At 37.5% G+C, this 19593-nt stretch overlaps 1 protein-coding gene across 2 annotated transcripts in view; it reads right to left on the bottom strand.

Moving 5' to 3' along the window:
• PDSS2 (decaprenyl diphosphate synthase subunit 2) overlaps positions 1-19593 on the bottom strand; it is a 121294-nt gene that overhangs the window by 32417 nt on the left and 69284 nt on the right. For both annotated transcript variants that reach the window (XM_050894977.1, XM_050894978.1), the window contains exon 3: positions 13463-13661. In XM_050894977.1, coding sequence (XP_050750934.1) covers positions 13463-13661 — 199 coding nt within the window. The remainder of the gene's footprint in view (positions 1-13462; positions 13662-19593) is intronic.

Raw genomic sequence — 19593 nt, 5'->3', positions numbered from 1 at the left:
ACATGATGACACAGAATAGGGCCACACGTTCACTGTCATGGGTACGGCAGCCCGGTTCCTGCCTGCAGTTGATCGCCCTGGGAAATCCAGCTCTGTCTATAAAAAACAGAGGTGTATTTTAATTAAAGTGAAACTTTAAAGCTAGAAAGGACTGCAGGGAAATCACAGAATATAAGACATTTTAGTAGAACACTTTCTTCGATGTTAGAAGATATGATTCAGACTCCTTCAAGCACAGTAAAAAGAATGGATTCTGGGCCCCACTCATCCTTCACGAGATTTCTAAACACCCTGGATGAAAAGACGACATTGCTGCCATCAGTTTATCAACTCAAGCACTTTGTTCCCTTTACTTGTCTTTGAAATATTTTGTTTAAAGTTCACTGCAACATAACACTGCATATGTATTTTTTCCTGTTTTTCATTCTAGTTTAAAAAAAGGAATGAATTTGAGCTCCATTCAATATGTGGTGGTTTTATTTTAAATTCAGCAGCTGAAATGGAATTGATTACACAGACCACTCTCTTTCAGAGTAGTAATACGGTGTCTCTCCAGACTCTACCAGATATTTTCAAGGGGAACATCAGGGAAAGGATGAAGCTCTTGCGGGAAGACAGGAAACAGCACTAGGAAGAACACAGCAATGAATATATCTTTGTTCCTCATCCTTCCTGATTTCTATTTGACAAACTTCCTTAGTTTTGCCAAATTCCTTTCAAGAAGGACCACAAGTAATTCCTTCCTTTCTTAGTGTTGAAACAATATCCTTTCCTCACACATCTGCTATGACAGACCCTACTCCTTGCTGCTGATGCATAAACTTGAAAAAGTTGCAAGACTTCTCCATACAAGTAAAGAAGAAAATTAGATAGTCAGGAAACATTAAATACACAGATAAAAGTTCCTTCAACTTGCATTTGACTTCTCTCCCCAAACAAGTGTTAATTTTTGGAAATATTTCCACACCTAAAAATTCCACGGAAAGTTCTTAAAATTAAATATTCTCCTGCATTTGACACAGAAACATTGCAACACTAGGAAGCTAAAGACTAAACTCAGTAAACAGCTGAAATTGGATTTTGATTGTTCAATAATACCTAAAAAAAAAGGGAGCAAAAACTCTAAGGAGTTCCAAGAACACTGGAATTCAATTTTCTTTCCTGGTAATCTCCTCAAATATCATTAGTCATACAGGTAACTAAGTGTGCTAGCCTACAAAATTTTTTTTAATGTAATGTTTATTGAATCCTATTGGATTTACTATTTGAAATCATCTTGAGCTTTACTAGTTTTTGAAGCTGTCCCTCTCAGTTGAAACACACAGAAAGGACTCCTCACAGTGAGTTACTTTCTAGCAAGTTTTAAATGCTCTTGGAAAACACATTTATGGTTTTCTTCACTCTGTTAATGATGAATTAGTAGCAAAATACAATGTGCAATGTAAACACATCACCCAAACCCACTACTTGATAAAAAGGTACTTCCTAGAGGTAAAAAAATCCTTCAAAATAATCAGCAGCAGTCAATTTGGATATTGTTAGTATTATCAAATACCTACCTTAAGGTCAGTCTACCTTAAGGATTTTCAACAGTGTTAAGTTATCCTTTTTATGCTGATGCAACACTATCCACAGAAGGGGTTTTCACTAGTATAAAGACTTTTAGTGCATAATTCAGTCATTTTCCTTAACGATAACATAACCAACAGAAGAAATATTGTTTTCCCTTCTCTACCTCCACATGGTACCTTACACAGTATATTAATATCTTTGCAGATCCAATGCAGCAGATCCTTGCACTGAAGTACTCAACCAACAATGAGTGACTCAGGTTAGAGAAGTATGTGACTTCTTCAGCTTGATGCTTTTGGATGGGGTAATTTCACTACATATCTTTCTTCTATATAAAACAGTGAACAAAGAAGGTATCGTGACTCAGGGTTCTGTAGCTATTAAACCCTCCTCATCAATAAATGACGCAGAAGAGCATAGCTACAGAACACTATTTCCAGTCATGCTGGTGCAGACAACCATTAAACTGGGATACGTTCACAAATGAATTGTGGATTAAACTGAATAAAAAAAAATACCATCAGCTCCAAGTTGAGAGAAATTATACCTGCAAGTGGTATTAACTATTTTGCATAGACTGTATCTGAATAAACATGAATCAGAAGTAATACCATTTAGCATCCAACAGATGGAATCAACTAAATGAAGCTGCAGGGGAATCAACAACCCACTGTAACAGGAGTAGCAGCAATCATCAGATTCTAGACTCCAAGTGAAATGCTGCTGAATTTCAAAACACTAATATTAATGACCAGTTCCAGTCCATCCAAAGACTCGATCTTCTTGCTAGCCAACAAGATGTCAAATACTTCAGCATTTTGTTTAAAAATACAATTAGCTCATCTACATTAGTGCTATAATTTTATGCACTATACTATATTATTGCACTGAAGCCACTCCAGATGTAAAGGCGCTTTTACTAAAAATTTGACCCTTGGAAGGTTCATTTTATAGATGACCTTTACAGCAGCGCAAAAAGAGGGGAGAATACATAATCTATCACTCTATTTACAAGACATGCATATTTTAACCTCTCCTAGTAGTACAATGTGTATAAACACCTGCTGGGAAGGAATGAAGAAGAGGGAGCCAAATTCTTCTCAGCGGTGCCCACTGACAGGGCGAAGCAATGGGCACAAATTAAATCATGAAATTCCATCTGGACACATGAAAACACTTTACCGTGAGGGCATCAAACAATGGAACAGGTTGCCCAAAGGGGTTGTGAAGTCTCCATCTGTGGAGATATTTAAAAGCCATCTGGACATGGTCCTGGGCAACCGGCTCTAGCTGACCCTGCTTGAGCAGGGGGTTTGGACTAGATGATATCAAGAGGTCCCTTCCAACCTCAACCATTCTGTGATACCAGCAGCCGGTGGAGGAGGACCACAGCTGATTTTGGATACCCACATCTGCAGCACCAGTAATAATAACTTCTCGTCTCTGAACAAATAAAACCAAAGCTACAAAGCTGGTGCCAAATACTCTCTTAGGGAAGGGTTAAGTTTACTGATTGTACTGGGAACAGATTTCCCTTTTACGAATAGTTAAGTTCTTGGGACACTAACAAAGGCCATCCACACAAATCTTCGATTCTTATCACTATTGCTAACAGCTTTGAACTGCAACTGAATCATCACAACAATCTATTTTCACTTTTTAAAAGTCTATTCTCTGTTGAAGTTGTACTCCAGGTGGACATCTGACTATATACTAACCACTGTGACCTCCAGTCCTTCTGCGAAATTGTTTATTAACCACCTTGTCATGAAAGTCCACCTCTAGAACCAAGTATGTCCTAAGATCCCACCCACCCAAAGATGAATGTTAATATGTAGTAAGTCCTTACTCAAAAAAAAAGGTCTGTTTGAGATAATATTGTTAAGACAGTATTTAACCAGAAACAGATTTGATTGCTTTTTATCCTACTACGCACTCTCAATATGAATCTTATTATGTTTAAGAAAAAGACGTTAAATAAAGCCAAGAAAACAGAACTTGTGATCTTCCACTGCTTCAGCTATAAAAAGAATGAAGTTGGCATCGCAAATATCGCTCATGGAGGACATCACCTTCCGCAACTTTATGAAAATTCATCTTCATTTTGTAATTTGTGTATGAGCTAAAGCTATTTAGCAATGAATTCCCCTATGATGATTATTCATGGCTGTGAAAGAAAGAGCTGTAATGAACACCTCTGCTTTAAGAAACCCGGACAGTGCCAATACCTGTTCTAAGTAAATAGTGAATGAAGCAGCAGAACTGCTGGCTCTTGAGAGTCTTTTCTCACAGTGTGCATCTCATGCAGAATAAAACATCACATACCCACAAGTTTTCATTACTTCAATTTCTTAGAATAAATTTTGTTTTCTTTTGAATATCCATTTCCTACGTATTCTGGCAGCGATCAACATCTTGGATACAGTTTCTTGTTAACGGTTAAGGAAATATCAAATATAGCCACTTTTTAATGTTTGCCTCAAATCTTTGAAAGGCAATTTCTTCTTTGAAAAGTGAGGGGGTTTGCCTTTTAAAAAAAAAAATAATAAGAACCTTCCTTCCATAATTTGGCCTTAACATTCAATGAAATTGATTTTTATATATATACACATATATATACACACACACACGATATGCATGTATGTATCTCAAAGCCTGCAAATATTTTTGACTCCTAAGCCATTTGTCTTCACCACTAGGCAAGTGTCAATTCAGTGTCATACATTAAGGGAGCAAACAACAGAGGGACAGACACTGCTACCCCAACTATCCAAAACATATTTCCCAGGTATAGCAATTATCTTGAGATCTTGAATGACCTCTGACTTTTCTCTAAACAAAATCAGCTTTTTTTTCAGTTTCTTCAAATTAGTTTTCACTTTCTTCTTCATTGATGCTCAACAGTCATCTCTGAAAAGCCCTCTCTCTTTCATGTATAGATGGCATATTAGTATTTTCCAGACCATTCTGTTAATTAGGAGGAGGCAAACAGTAGTTCTCTCAGAAAAAGAACTACTTAACCACGTGTTAGAAGTAGCTGTGTGGTTTACCTCTGAGGAGGGCAATATTTACCTGGAATAATGACAGGTATTCTGTTCAGGAACTCAAGCAGCAAACATTGACTTTGGTCTGCTGGGCAGACCAGAGAAGCAGGAAGACGTGTCCGGTTGCTACTATAAGCAAGGCAAATTCAGATGCAAGTTGAGGAAATTGTTAGTGAGACGATTCAGAGGCAAGAACATTAAATGGAATTTGTGCAAACCAGTATGAAAATCTTTAGTAGTCTATTGAAAATTGTCCTGGTTTCGGCTAGGACACAGTTAATTTTCTTCCTAGTAGCTGGTATAGTGCTGTGTTTTGGATTTAGTAGGAAAATAATGTTGATAACACACTGATGTTTTAGTTGTTGCTAAGTAGTCTTTAGACTAAGTCAAGGATTTTTCAGCTTCTCATGCCCAGCCAGCAAGAAGGCTGGAGGGGCACAAGAAGCTGGGAGGGGACACCACCAGGACAGCTGACCCAAACTGGCCAAAGGGATATTCTGTACCATATGACATCATGCCCAGTATATAAACTGGGGGAGCTGGCTGGGAGGGGGGATCGCAGCTCGGGAACTAACTGGGCATCGGTCAACGAATGGTGAGCAATTGCATTGTGCACCACTTGCTTTGTATAGTTTAATTCTTTTAGTATTGCTATTGTCATATTATTATTATTATCATTATCATTGTTTTTCATTCCTTTCTGTCCTATTAAACTGTCTTTATCTCAACTCACGAGCTTTTTTTCCTGATTCTCTCCCCCATCCCAGGGGTGGGGGGCAGTGAGCGAGCGGCTGCGTGGTGCTTAGCTGCCGGCTGGGGTTAAACCACGACAAAAATTCATCAGAACTGAGTGGTTAGCTTTTTCCTGAGACTGTTACTTGCTCAGTCAACGTAGCATTGGACAGAATCTCAAACAGTCACAATTCTGTTCTTGATAGATCCATGCCTCGATGCTTTCAAAATATTCTTGCAGTATTTTTTTGGGAAAGAGCTTCAATCTTAGACTTGATGATTCACAGTGATATCTATGACTACGTATTTTGATATCAGTCTCAATCTCAGGCCTTCCATGTTCTGCAGCAGTCGTTCTGCTACAAGGCACTTGTCGTAAGTCATACATGTCCATAAGGGAAGTGGCAGAAATCACTCTTTTTTTTTTTTTTCTTTTCCTTTCTTTTTTCTTTTTTTTAAAACTATTTTTTCATGCCGAAGTGGGAGGACAGAAAACAGACTGAAATCTAAACATAAAATTTTCCAGCAGTGCCATGGCCAAGAACCACAGAAAAATAAACTCTTTCAATACAGACCTATACTAACCCCAGTGGAGTCTGACTTTGGGAAAGCTTAAGATAAGCATTAGCTTTAAAAACCAGTACAGGTGTAAAAGGCCACTAAGGTAAAGGATAGACCTGTTTGAGGAACGCACTGATTAGGAATCAAAACAAAGTTAAGCAGTTGTAATCTCAAAACCGACATTCAATGCAATGCAATAGAACTCTTACAGATCAAGGAGGAGACTGTTTCTAACCTATTACCACAATTACAGACTAAGTAGAATTTTTAGAATTTCAATTAAATTAATAAATTAATAAGCTGTGTCACCTAATCCTCTAATCTAACTTCTCCAAAAGATTACTTTTCAAACATATAACCGCAGCCATTACAGTAATGAAATTTTACAAATACTTCATTATATTACCAGTGATAGATAGCAAAAGTGAAATAGAAAAAAATCTGTAAAAGATTCAGAAAACTGAATGCTTCATTTGCTCAGGTGTTATTTTAGGGGCTACAAATTTAACTCTTGAAAACAAAGGCAAATGCTGCACTTGCTAAGGAACTGTTCCACTGACACAAGCACGGAAAGGGGCAATGGGAAGAGCACAATGGAGTAATTAGGAGATTCACTAGCATTATTCTACAATTTTATCATCATCACCGCAAGAACTGTTACCTCTAATGACAGCAGAAATGCTAGACAAAAGTTTTAAGGCAGTAGTGTGGGAAAAATTTGATTCCCAGGTACTGATTCCAATAGATTTTCATCATTTATCTCTAACATACAGGATTTTTTTTTCCCCCTAATGCATAAATTCTTTCATCAACTATTATAAAGACTGCCTTTTTGCTACCAAAGGAATTTCACATGACTGTCAACAAAACTTTAGTAAAGAAATCTTCTTATTAAAAATCCAGTGTTTGAGAACATTGAGCAGAAAAAACAATACATGTCCATTAAATGGACATAAAGTTTGTTTGAATTACAATCTCTTATGTTTTACTTTAAGGTAAACTAAACCCAAATTTACCTCTCAGAAGTGGATGCGAATTAGTAAATTTCGGTGCACCCTAAAAATAATTATTAAAACAAATAACAGTTTTCCTAAGAATTGATTCATAATTACGTATGAATCATAACAATCTATTTCTCACTACTGAACGTGTTTGCATTCTTCAATAAAATCTATGCTAAGTTGTATGCCAATATTGAGTATGTATCCTAATATTTTAAGATACAGAACTGCTTATTTAGGGTTGCCCAAAGAAGAGCTTTATTCTGTAATAACGCAATCATGACGGCTATGTTGCCTTATGTCATCTCATATCAGGTTAAAGGTTCAAAAACATTACAATTCTTCCTTGGTCGTCTTCTCCCCCATTACCCAGATAAAACAGTGTTCCTTAAGTGTACTTTTCCATAAATCAGTTCAGAGCTCTTTAAACTTATCTATATTTTTCAGTAGTATCTGGTTTTGAGACACGCCCCTGTGGCACTGTAATATACTAATTTAGAATAAAAATACTCAGCAATATAGATACTATCCTACTCCCTATCTAGTCCAGTACGTCACTGTCAAACAGTGCCTCAGAGAGAGGTACAGCAAGACAGACATGATAACGTACTTCAGAAAAGCTCTCTATCCTGCTCTCTAGAAAAAATTTTGAAGGTTGTTCTTCTTCATTTTTTTTCCTCCCAAGAACTCAACTTCACTATCAAACTTCATAACCTCGGTCTCTTAATCTAATCTGATCTCTGCTTCTTACCAAATTCATGCCTCAGTGTCACCTAGCTGCTCTGTGAGCTGATCATTTTAAAGGTACTTATCTCTAACAGCAGCTTGTATAGGGGAAGAAAAAGTAAGTAGATACATGAGCAGAAGTGAAGAGTTAAGAATAATTAAAAATATATAAATGATTTGAAAATGGTTTTATCATTAGCTTCAGTTTTCTATATTAACACTGTAACTGGGAGCAAACACATTACTTCTGGTTCTCACCTTTTCCCCTTGATTTTTTCATCCTGCCTTCTCTGATCAACACAGCTACTGAATCTCGGAAGGAAAATTCAGACTAAGGGTCTTTGTTTATTTTATGTAAAATATAATGTAAATATACTTAGTGGGTATTTATGGTTAAAAGCTTCCACCAGAGAAAACAATGAAGAATAGCTCTTTCAAAATAACTTTCATTGCTCTGAAAATAACTCATCTCACAACTACATTTATCAACACCTTCTACTCACCTCAAACAAAATGAAAAGCACCGTTCTGATGGACAGTAATTTGGACCTGTTACAAGTCAGTGGCTGCTAATGGCTGCCTTTACATTGCCAAAAAGACATCTCCTTTTAAAAAGGATATTTCTTACAGGATTCTTGATGGTATGCACTCTTCATGTTCCTTAGAATAAGTTTTCAGTTTTGAAGAGAGGACCAGAAAACTGCCACTGATCCTAGGAATCATTTCTTTAGCCAATCCATGATTTTTCACTGGTTTAATACTTAAAATATTTTTTGAAAAGTTTCTGTTCTTCTCTTGACATCATTCAGGGAAAGAAAAAGCCCGATACAAGTACTACCTTTCTTAAATGACATTTAAAAATTAAAATTGTAGATTCCAGCTGACTTGTTTGTCAATTCTCAAAAACGTCAATTTACACCGAAAGAGCAACTGGCATAATTCCAGAAAGGGGATACTCTCCATATCCTTCACTGGTCAACAAGGAACCAAGTTGTTCAAGTTCAAACTGAGCCTTCTCCAATAGGACCACAACTGATGCTCCAGAAGTAGAAAACATAGCTCAAGACAAGCAGTTCTTTTATGAAGCACAATGTACATTCAGATTGTTGCAATAGGAAGACATAGGAAGACTTACATGAATAACTTGATGTTTATGCAAACATAAGGCCTATTTTGTAAACAACACGTTTATGCCTTTAGGAATACATATACTTAACATAAGGAAATGCATCCACTATATAAGTACTACATCTGTGCTACTGTTTATTTATAAACAAATAATGCTTAATAAAACAATGCTCTATAATGTAGTCTTCTGGCAGAGCTCTGCATTGACAGACAAGATTCTTAAATTCAATTCCAAGCTTTCAGGCTGTAGATTTTGAAGTGCTTCTGTGAACAGTTTAATCATTCCAACAAGAGCTCACTGAATTATAGTGGGAAAAACAGAGTCATTCTTAAGATTTCAGCAAGAACTACAGAGAACACTACCATTACATGAATTTCAGGTTTTTGGGCTAGGCTTTTTTTTCTTTTTTCTTCTTCTTTTTGGGTGGGTTTTATTTTTTGTTTTGGATATGTTGGTTTTTTGGTGGTTTGGTTTTGGTTGGTTGGTTGGTTGGGTTTTTTTTTTTTTAAATACAAAGGAATGCCTTCCTATCAGTTTAGGGAGTTGCAAGCAATGCATTTACAGATTATTTTATCATTTTCTTTAGTCATCAGCACATTACAGTAGGCATTGCACTGAAATGCATCATTTCATCCTTCTGAAGTTTTATGTATCACTGTCTTCAGAGTGTGGGAGGATCAAAACTGGTCATAATTACATCTTTTATGCACCCTCTCCAAAGTTTCATAAGACAACTGATGATTCAGATGCTCTAGGAAGCTCCAGCTTTAATGCTGCAACAGGTTTCTTCCAACTTATCTGTGATATACCCTGAAAAAGCACACTATTTGATAATATCACAGTCAATATTCACACAACATTTGTGTTAAAATGTCCACATTGGCATTTTTGTCACCTGCCAGCCAGATACACAATTAATGCTTGTTACTTTTGCTATGTTTGCATCTGAATGCCACCCTAAAAATATTACAAGAAGTGAAGGTTACTTAAGCAGAAATCAAAGACAAAGCTAACGCTTTTTGCTACCAGAGTCAAAGAAGGACTTTCATGGAACAAAACTTGCTGTTAGCAGTTTCATCCCCATATCCTTGGCTAGGCAAAGCAAGATAACAGATGTTAAAGATATATTACCTTCAGATGGCAACAAAGAACCAACCGTTAAACATATCCTTTTACACTTCTTAATAATTTATTCACATATTTATTTAAAACTGCATATGGTCAAATATCCCACAAGTTAGTTGGGAGGTATCTTATTTTGTTACGCAAACATTTACTTTTCCATCTCTCCCACATCTACATGTTTATGATGACTTTTACAATATCTTATCACAATCCTGGTATCAAAACACTGCAACCTCAAAATGAGAAAACCTATCAAAATAACCCCATTATCCCATATAAACACACCCCAATCGAATAAATCGGCACATTACCAGCCATTACTGTGTTGTTATTTAAGTAGCAAAAACCAACCATGCCCTTCCATGTCAAAGGTTCACCATTCCTAAACCCACTGTTGATATATCAACTACTAAAAGATCCCAACCCAGTTCATCTTTGGGCTCAATTCTGTTCTGAAATCCATGGATTAGCAATGTTCAGTCTACTACAGCATGCAGTTCTGAAGTAAGGTTTTATCCATATCATCTTCAGTCAACAACATAATTTATCACTGCAATCAGCAAGCCAAGAAAAGCCACCATCCAAAATACAAAGTAGACAAAAAAAAGGGTAGTTTATATAAGGTGATCAAAAAGTTAACATGAATGTACAAAAGAATTGTAAATACATGTGATCTGATCAATGTAATGCTTTGTAGCTGTAAAAGTTTTCTGAATAAATTACTGTTAATTTTAAGCAGTTCTTATCTGAATAAACGTACAACTTTGCCATGATTACAAAAATGTAGCATACAGTTGCATCTGCCCTTCAGTACTTTATTTTAAGCCTCAGTCAATACCAACTTTGTCATCATAATTAATGTCTCATAATTTCACAAAGTAGAAAATGAGAATGCTTTCTTCTGAATTATTATGTGTGTTCAAAAACCAAAATTTTAGATGACTTTATAATAGAACAACAGCAGAATTTATCTTACAGGAGACTTTCTAACTGACATTTCAGGACATCTGGAGTCCTTGTACCTCAGATATTAAAAAAAAAACCCACAAACCCAAGCCACCCCCTCCCAACCCCTTCTGTTGCATAACTTCAGCAAACATACGAGAAGTATGAGCACTAGTTTAAAAGAAACCCCCAAAAACACAAACCCTGAGCCTTGAATCTTGTTAACATCATTACAGTTATATTCTACAACAGTAGCAAGAAGAGGAAAATTGCTACGAATTAACAACAACAATTCCTATATTTAATGTTATTTAAAAATCAAAGTGTTACCTAAGGCAATTACCTTGCAGCCTTTTAATATCTACAGGGAAAAGCCTAAGGGAAAATAATTGACTTTGCTAATTTTACCCTTGGCAATTATAAAATAGCTCTGCATTTCATTACGACTACAGAATTTCACATCTAATTGTCAGCCCCGAGAGAAGCACAGAGATAAATGCATCATACACAAGCTCAGACAAGAGTTTAACAGCACAATAAAATTATCTTGGTAGCAGTGGTTTCAGTTAATGTTAAAACCCCCTTTAGTTTAAATTCTAGTCTATACAACAGCTATGCATGTCTATAGAGGTTACAGCCTACCATGGTCAGTACCATGTATGATATAACACTGCTCATTTCATTAGCCAGTTTGCTGAGCTACCAAATAAATGCCAGCAAAAAAGCAGTACCGTGATTTTTACTTTTTACATCAAGGAAAACAAAACATTATGAAGGAAAAAAGTCACAGTTATTTCACACTGCTGAAAAACAGATGCCAGATTTGAAAATTCATCATTTACAAAAGAATAAATACAGTATGTTTAAATCATTGCACCTGTCAAGAGATTTCTATAGCTTGTACTTCAATTTTTCTAACTTTGCTAGTAGGGTTAGACATATGAAAAAGAATAATTTACTAAGTCAATCAGTTTCCATAATGGCATCCCACTTATCGTATGTAGAAGCTATGAAAGTATTTAGATGTCAGAAAAATGAAAAAAAGTGCTAAAATGTTTTGGCAGAATTTTCCGACATGCAGTATAATGACTGCTTTTTTTAAAAAAAAATATTTCTCTGCACTTGTGCTTCATTTCACTGTAGGCTTGTTTCCTGGCAAGTCTTGAGGGATTATACATTGCTGCTGCAATACTTAATGATGTACTAAATGCAAATTAATAGGTACTACATTTTATAAAAGTTTCCTCTTACGTTGAAACAAAAAATTGATGTAGGGTTAAATCCTTTGGTGTGTCTTGAGAATCTTACTAAGTACTAAAAGAAATGAACAGGTACAAATCAACAATAATTAGTAAAATCAATTGCACCCCATTTTGGTTATGGTATGACTAAAATTTTGCAGTATTTAAAAAATTTTTTTAATACTTACTACCAGTTATCACCATAACTGCTTAACCCACTATTCCAGCAGATTGACATCTAATTTTCTGTCTCTTCTCCTGAATATCAGCTCTATGTTACAAAATGACACCACTTTTGAGAGAAACTGTCACACTCATGATCAAAGCAGTACAGAAATACTCAACTACCGTCACAAGGAGCTTTAGCATGAGAATGTAAAAACAATAGACTCCTTAAGCTCAGGATTAAAACTGTGTTGATTATTGACAATTGCACGCATGACAAACATTTATTTTACATCACAATATGGCAGCAACCTTCAGGGGTATAAAAAGTACCCCTGCAAAAAACAATTGTTTTCTGTTTCCACTGGAATGGCACACTAAGCTCTTCAGCCATACACATAGTCAGGTGTTACACTAGACTGGCACAGGGATGCCCAGGAATCTCTCTCCAGCATGGGAGGTTTAATAACGAGCTAGACAAACACATGTCAAGAATGATTTGGCGTAGCTGATCCTATCTGGGGAAAAGAACCACTGACTACAGAGATGGTCTCTTAAGGTCTCCATCAGTCTCATTTTCTAAGATCATACATACATACAATTCGTTTGTCATGAAAAACATTTCCCTGTAAAGTTTCAAACAGTTTGGCTGAGCAGCTGGATTGCAGCTGCCCTTTAGAAGCCAGTACATCCACGTTAATAGGGCAATCCAATACTCAGGGGCATCCAAATGCCTAACAAAGTAATTTTATTAAGAGTAAAAAGTCACCTGAGCACTGTGTAGACAAAGAAAGGGAATTCTTGGGGGAAAAGGCTTCATAAGACAGACAAACTTTTCACAAAGCACAAGGGAAAACAAAATAACAAACCAAACATGTCTTCAGCAGGCAGTCTGCCAGAGGTGTTGTAGTCTGATGTGTCATGAGGATGCCACTGCATATACGTTAAATTCACCAAATTAACCACTCATCCATTACTACAGTGCTTCAGAATTTATACTAAAGGCCTCACCACAGTAATTCTATAGCACAGTGGTAAACATGTTCACAGCAGCAGCAGCCTGTCAATCCATCTACAGCTATAATGTAAGTATGCTGATTTTTAAAGGATGCTCCATATATACATAAATATCATAACTGCTTATTTTTTAAAGGGCCTCTCTTTCAGAAGATTCACTAATAGTTACTTGCTCTGGCTGTAGAAGAATTTCTTTCTTTTTACCTTGGTATTCTGCAACTGCGCAAGGCTTGTGCAAGCATTTGCTAGAAGAAAATCTCCACTCAAAACAGCCATTTTATTTCCAAACTGCATATCCTTCAGCGGGCCGTCGCAGGACTTGAGCTCACCAATATTCACTATGCCACGATGCACCAGAAAGGCAGTGTGGATCAGTTCCGTAATCTCAGCCAGACTTCTTTGACTGAAAGCAAAGAAAAAGTACAATTATTTTTGACGCTATGAGTAAAATATAGATTCTTGGGGGGGGGGGGGGAACCCAAAACAGCTGCATGTACTAAACAGATATTTTATGAATTATCGTGTAGCTCTTCCATGTACTTCTAGAAACCACAACTGGGAGGTGTTAAGCACAGAGAACTATCACTAAGTATTTCCAGGTAAGCCGCAGGTACCACAGGTTCCATTTGGAGGAATGCTGCCCTTTGTTTGAATTCTTTCGCAAAATAAAGCTAAGTAATCAATACAGTCCTCATGGTGCTTTCTTTTTTTGTTTTGTCTTGTAGAAGCTTGAGGGACACTGACATGAAGAAAATGCCAAGCAGAAAGTACTGATGGGAAGGAACAAAGGACATATCAGCAGGGGAGTCATGAGCAAGCCGATCCGAACACCATAAGAATGCTGCAGTCAATGACTGCTCAAATTAGAGTTAAATTAATAACAGGATACCTTGCAGTTCAATAATACCAAGGGGGGAGGGTGCAAGGGGGAGAGGAGAAACAGCTGAACATTTTAAAACTGTGTACTGATATTTCACTGATTGTTTTAGTCAGAAGAAGCAAAGGTGATTGTCCAGCAAAGGGGCAGACCCAATTTTATTTGGATAGGTTTACAAATCACTTCTTATCCCAACACACAGTGTGCTACATTCTGAATTTAGGGGTTTCAAATCCCTCTGAGAGGCTTGCCACAGAGGTTATCCCATAGATGCTTGCCCTCTATTTATTTTCATTTTTTGGAAAAGGCATGAAGACAGTCGTTAGCACAGCCCTCTCCTCCCCTCCTCCCGCAATTCAACCCTGTAGTCCCCGCTAGCTAGTGACTGTCACTCCAAGGAGCCTAGAGATGTCACCTTAGCTCAGAACTACAACAGGGCGATGAACAGACATAATAACTGAGCAGGGACAAGGGAAGGGGGGAACAGAGCAACGCACTGGAGCATCCTCCTAATGCTGCAACCTAGATACACACAGGCCCCCCCCTTATGAAATCTTCAGCACATTCACATCTTTTCTGACTCAAGCAGTTCCCTTTGTCATGGAGCCTTCACATACGAGCAAAAACGCAATGCATGCCCTCAACTAGACAGATGACTAAAAGGCCTTAAGGTTCAAATTAAATTGCAACCGAGTACAAAGGCTTGTTATGCTCCCTGTACTTAATCAAAAGTGGCCAAGCACCAATTCACTGAGTAACCAAACTGCTCCATACTTTCACATACACATATACCTGCTGATATACGCTCAGGTTAGATTCTGCCTCAGTACCGGCATAGTACTGAGTAAATTAATACTGTTTCCTCTGAACAGTGCAGATGTGTTGCAACCGCCCTGAACTATATTAATCTAAAGTAACCTTCTGCCCCAAATATATCTGACCTGTGAAGAGCCCCAGCAGCAACTGTTTCAGGCCAGTGATCTTTGCCAATTAGCAAGAGAGAAGAGCTTGTAGAGCCACACAGCCTGGGCAGGCATGCAAAAGGTAGACGAGCTGAGGGGAGAGGATAAACAGAGGTTCCCAACGTATTTTGTCATACACAAAAAAACTAGGCGGTTTTAAAAGCTGCCTTTATAATTCACAGTTTTTGCTCCGTGCAGAGAAAAACAATCTGAAAACAAAACAGCTAGCCATTCTCCATGTAGACAACAAAATCAACGGTTGATGCTGTTTTTCAGAGGCGAGGTAGAAACGCACACAACCTACAGCTGCAGTATTGTAATCATGCTTGGCTCGGCTCTAACAAAGGGTTAATAAAATTTCAAGCTCAGAGAAAAAGACTAACAAGACATCCCGATGCTCCTGCTGTCATTGTCAGGGCAGCCCTTGGAGGAAATGTCCATATCAATTCGGTTTATCAGATGGACAGCTGATCAACATTAAACAGACTTGCTCTGGGCAGATTGAGCCGAGCTACCCGTTATGAATAGCAATGAGAGCCCTCTGCTCCCTGCTGCCGAGCTCTGCCATTTCCGACTGCCGCAGATCCCAGGACATATGGGGATCCCTAGTGACGAGCACATAAAGCTGCAGCTAAGTCAAGTGACGGCTCATTTCCCCCAGCTGAAAGCAGGCATTAATATCCTGAGGAGATCAGGCCCGCCTCTGTGACCCCCAACTATTGAAGCAAAACGACGACTGTCCTATTTCTTCATTTAGTAAGCTTTTAATGAAGGAAATCAAAATCCCCTCTTTGACTTCAGCATCGCTCTTCATGAAAAGGTTACACAAATACATCAGTGTCATGCTTTCCAAATGCTCAGGATCTGGATGTTTTCATTTCTTTTTCTATAATCTGTTTGTTCTCCAAACAGTATTCATATTATTTGTACTAACAAGAACCATATTAAGGAGATAATCTGCGTCTAATTCTGATCTTACACAGTGTTCTTCCACTCTCTCTCTAGCAAACTAAAAATATAAGAACCAAAGCTACTGCAGAAATCCCAGGCAATAGATTTCTTCACGTTTTTTGCAATAACCTTCATAATACCCAGGCGCAATAAGAAGTCCACAGTGCTGCTACAGATACAGGAGGGTTCTTGACAGGACTTTGTAAAGGCCAGCATCCAACAAAAAAACCCCACTGTTACAAAGTTGCTATTGAATGGCTGAAGCAATACTATATACAGCTTTCTTGATCTGAAGTACAATTCAGTGATTAAATAATTTTGTATTTGAAAGCAGCTAATCCCAAAATACAAAAAAATTAATGTTTATGCAATGCTGGACTTAGAACAACAACATACAACAGAGTACAAAAGCAGAAACAACAGGGCAATGGGATTACGAACTCCTACTGCTTCCATCCTGTTCCCGCTCCAGAGCCCATGTTCACACAACAAAGAAGTGGTTGCCCCAAGAATTACCTACGTAGCAAGGTAGTACTGAGAAAATAGTCAACGTTTTTAAGACACCTGAAGTTTCTAAATGGAGGCAGGCTAAGAATCGGGAAAGCTTTTCCACCAAATGCTAACATACTTCCATGAACTTCACCTCTGAAGCAAGAACTCCCTGCAAAGCATCACCAAATACCCCAGAGACTCCACTTATAGGCATCATGTTTTGAGAGATGATACTATTTTGAGCTCCACACATGCCCTAATCTCCTTTTCCTTCTCCCCTTCCAAAAATCAATCCACATGCAGGAATGGTTGTTCCAAAGAGGACGGTACAGAGGCTTAGACAGTACCTGGGGGACCTTACTAAGAAGTTTTGATAGGTCACAGTCAAACAGGCCCAAGTTCTGCTGTTAGGTGCATTATTTAAGCAGAGTTAATTGTGAAACACAGCCTCCCCTCCTCAACTAAGAGGATACCAGAATGGCTGAGGTGGAAGGGACCTCTGGAGGCCATCTAGTCCAACTCTGCTGCCCAAGCAGGGCCACCTAGAGGCAGTTGCCCAGGACCACGTCCAGGTGGCTTTTTAATATCTCCAAGGACAGAGACTCCACAACCTCTGTTTCTGTAAAGAGGACAACAGGACATATTGGCCATTACCCTTTCAAGTCAATTACTATCTACCACTTCAGTGAATACTTTTTTTCCCCTCTTCCAGTCTTTGATAAGATCCTCAGACTTGTTCTTGGCTCTCTTCTTTTTTCGCCCTACTCTTTACTTCATGAAAATCTGAATTCACACTCTTCTTGCCTGTGGCGTGTAAAAGGGAGCAGCACGTAAGCTGCCTCCTGTTTTTCTGCTCTTAACTCCTTGTTCTTGCACTTTTAGTACCAGTGTACCTAATCTAAATCTCTGTAAAATGCTTGCTATGAAGTATCCCTTAGATTATGAGCTCCTCAAGCTGTAAATGTCATCCTGGAAAGTAGAAAGGAAACACTTAACTTCACAAGCAATTAAAAAACTCGTCAGCAAGGTCCACTGCAGCTATATTGACTCTAGGACTGTGAAACACCAGCTTGCAGGAAAATACTAGAAAAATGCAAAATTAAATTATTTAGACAATTAGATCCTGCAAGAAGTAAAACAAGTGCGATTTCTATTCTTCCTCTTTGCTCCCCTCCCCCAATGAAGGCACACAGATCATTGATATTCAAGTATGTTTTGGTGAACTTTGATAAACTGCTGAGCAGACTTCAAGAAATCCTTTATATCTGCCCTAATAAACTAATGCAGTAGCTGCAACATCCTGCTGCTGCAACGCCAAAGTAAGGAATACATGTTTTGTAGAAACCCCATGCTCATACAGGCACCACATCTATAGAGAAAAATAAAGAACTAATGGAGAAACTTTGTAAATATGCTACTATCTCAAAAAATACATTTCACAGTTTTGTTTTGGATTAAAATTTCCTATTTGTATGCCTTGGAGTCTGCCTCATCACAGTATCACTGTTACTAATGGTCTTATTACGGAGATGAGCATCTCATGCAGAATTCAACACAAATTTTAAAGCCTACACAAAAGTATAGGAAATGGTAAGGAGGACTGGCAAAATATTGAAACAAAATTCTGTGGAAACAAAATAGGTTTTGATAGTAAATTTCCTATGCAACTTTTTAAGATGAATTTTGCAGTGTTCCTTTCTGGTATCCTGAATACCCTCTTTGTTGTTTGTGTTGTCTTTAAAGACTTGCAGATATGAAACATTAGCCAGTACGATCTCTTTAAGAGTTCTTATAAGTGACTTCACTCCCTAATTTCAAGTCCTACTCTAAAAAGAAATAGCAGCATTTTGCAAAACATATGATAAAATAGAAACATTAAATAGCGCAATTGTATTGCTGTGCACAGAAGAGTACTTCAGCTTAAATACTCCTCTGCAATATTTGTGATGGAAACTCAAACTCTCAGTAGCAGCAAGAAAACTTGAGTCAGTTTACCTTTCATTATCAGCTAACCATCAGAACCACACTGGCCCTCTCAAAGGATGACAGGTTATGCAAAGAACCATTTAATAATTTAAAAAGTTAATAGTAGGCATAATATTTCACAGAAATGGACCAAAGACTTAAATTAGCCACTAAAATCCATATTCTAAAATTTTCAGCAATGGAAGCAACTGCAATGAACAAAGACAATGGAACTGATAGATCAAAAATTCTTTAAGAACTCTTACTGAACCTTTGAATTAAAGCAACTAATAGTATACACCCAAGATTTGAACATTTTCTCTGTGACTGTCAATCCAATAATTTCCCTTCAATACACAAAGGATTAATTTGGATGAAAAGCTTTACATTCAGGATTTTTAAAAAAATAAATACATAAAAAAATACCAGCATCCATTCCATTTTAGTGACAACTATAACAATCTATATATAACCACGAATCTGAAAAATGAAATAGTTCTTTAGTGGAAAATTACGTATGAAAAAGCATTAACTAAAGAACTAAAATAATAGTCTTAAGCACTGACAATGTATTTGCACAGAACTTGGTATCTGATTTTACTTTATTTTGTGACCAAACAGGAAGAAAAACTTTTGTAAAGACAAGAAGGTGCATACACTAAATTCAAGTTGATCCTGTATGCTCTGGTCATTGTGCTGCACCAAGATAGCCCACTTAGTTACACAGCAAGAAAGGGCAGCGATTTTTACAGTTCTTTTTTCCATTCACCTGTCAAAGTCAACGCCACAGTTAATAAAACCACGATTAAAGGAACAACGTATAGTGAGTAACAAACAGCATCACGGTGATGGAAAGTCTCATTCTCATCTTCTGTGTATAGTCTCTTTTATAAGAAATTAAAGGGTGGGAGGGGAGGTGCTTAAACCACTCAACATGTATGGCAGGTACTGTGGTTTCACCAACAGGAAAAATATTTGGGATAAAGCAGCAGACTTAAGCACAGCACCAAATATTCACTGCATGACCATGACTCATGTATCTGTTATCCAGCAGAAAATATCTACCCACTGTTATCCTTTAACAAGGT

Source organism: Gymnogyps californianus, chromosome 3 (assembly GCF_018139145.2).
Source record: "Gymnogyps californianus isolate 813 chromosome 3, ASM1813914v2, whole genome shotgun sequence".
In the NCBI taxonomy this organism is placed as follows: Eukaryota; Metazoa; Chordata; class Aves; order Accipitriformes; family Cathartidae; genus Gymnogyps; species Gymnogyps californianus.
The sequence above is the reverse complement of the archived record's forward strand: the minus strand, read 5'-3'. Positions and strand labels throughout refer to the sequence as shown.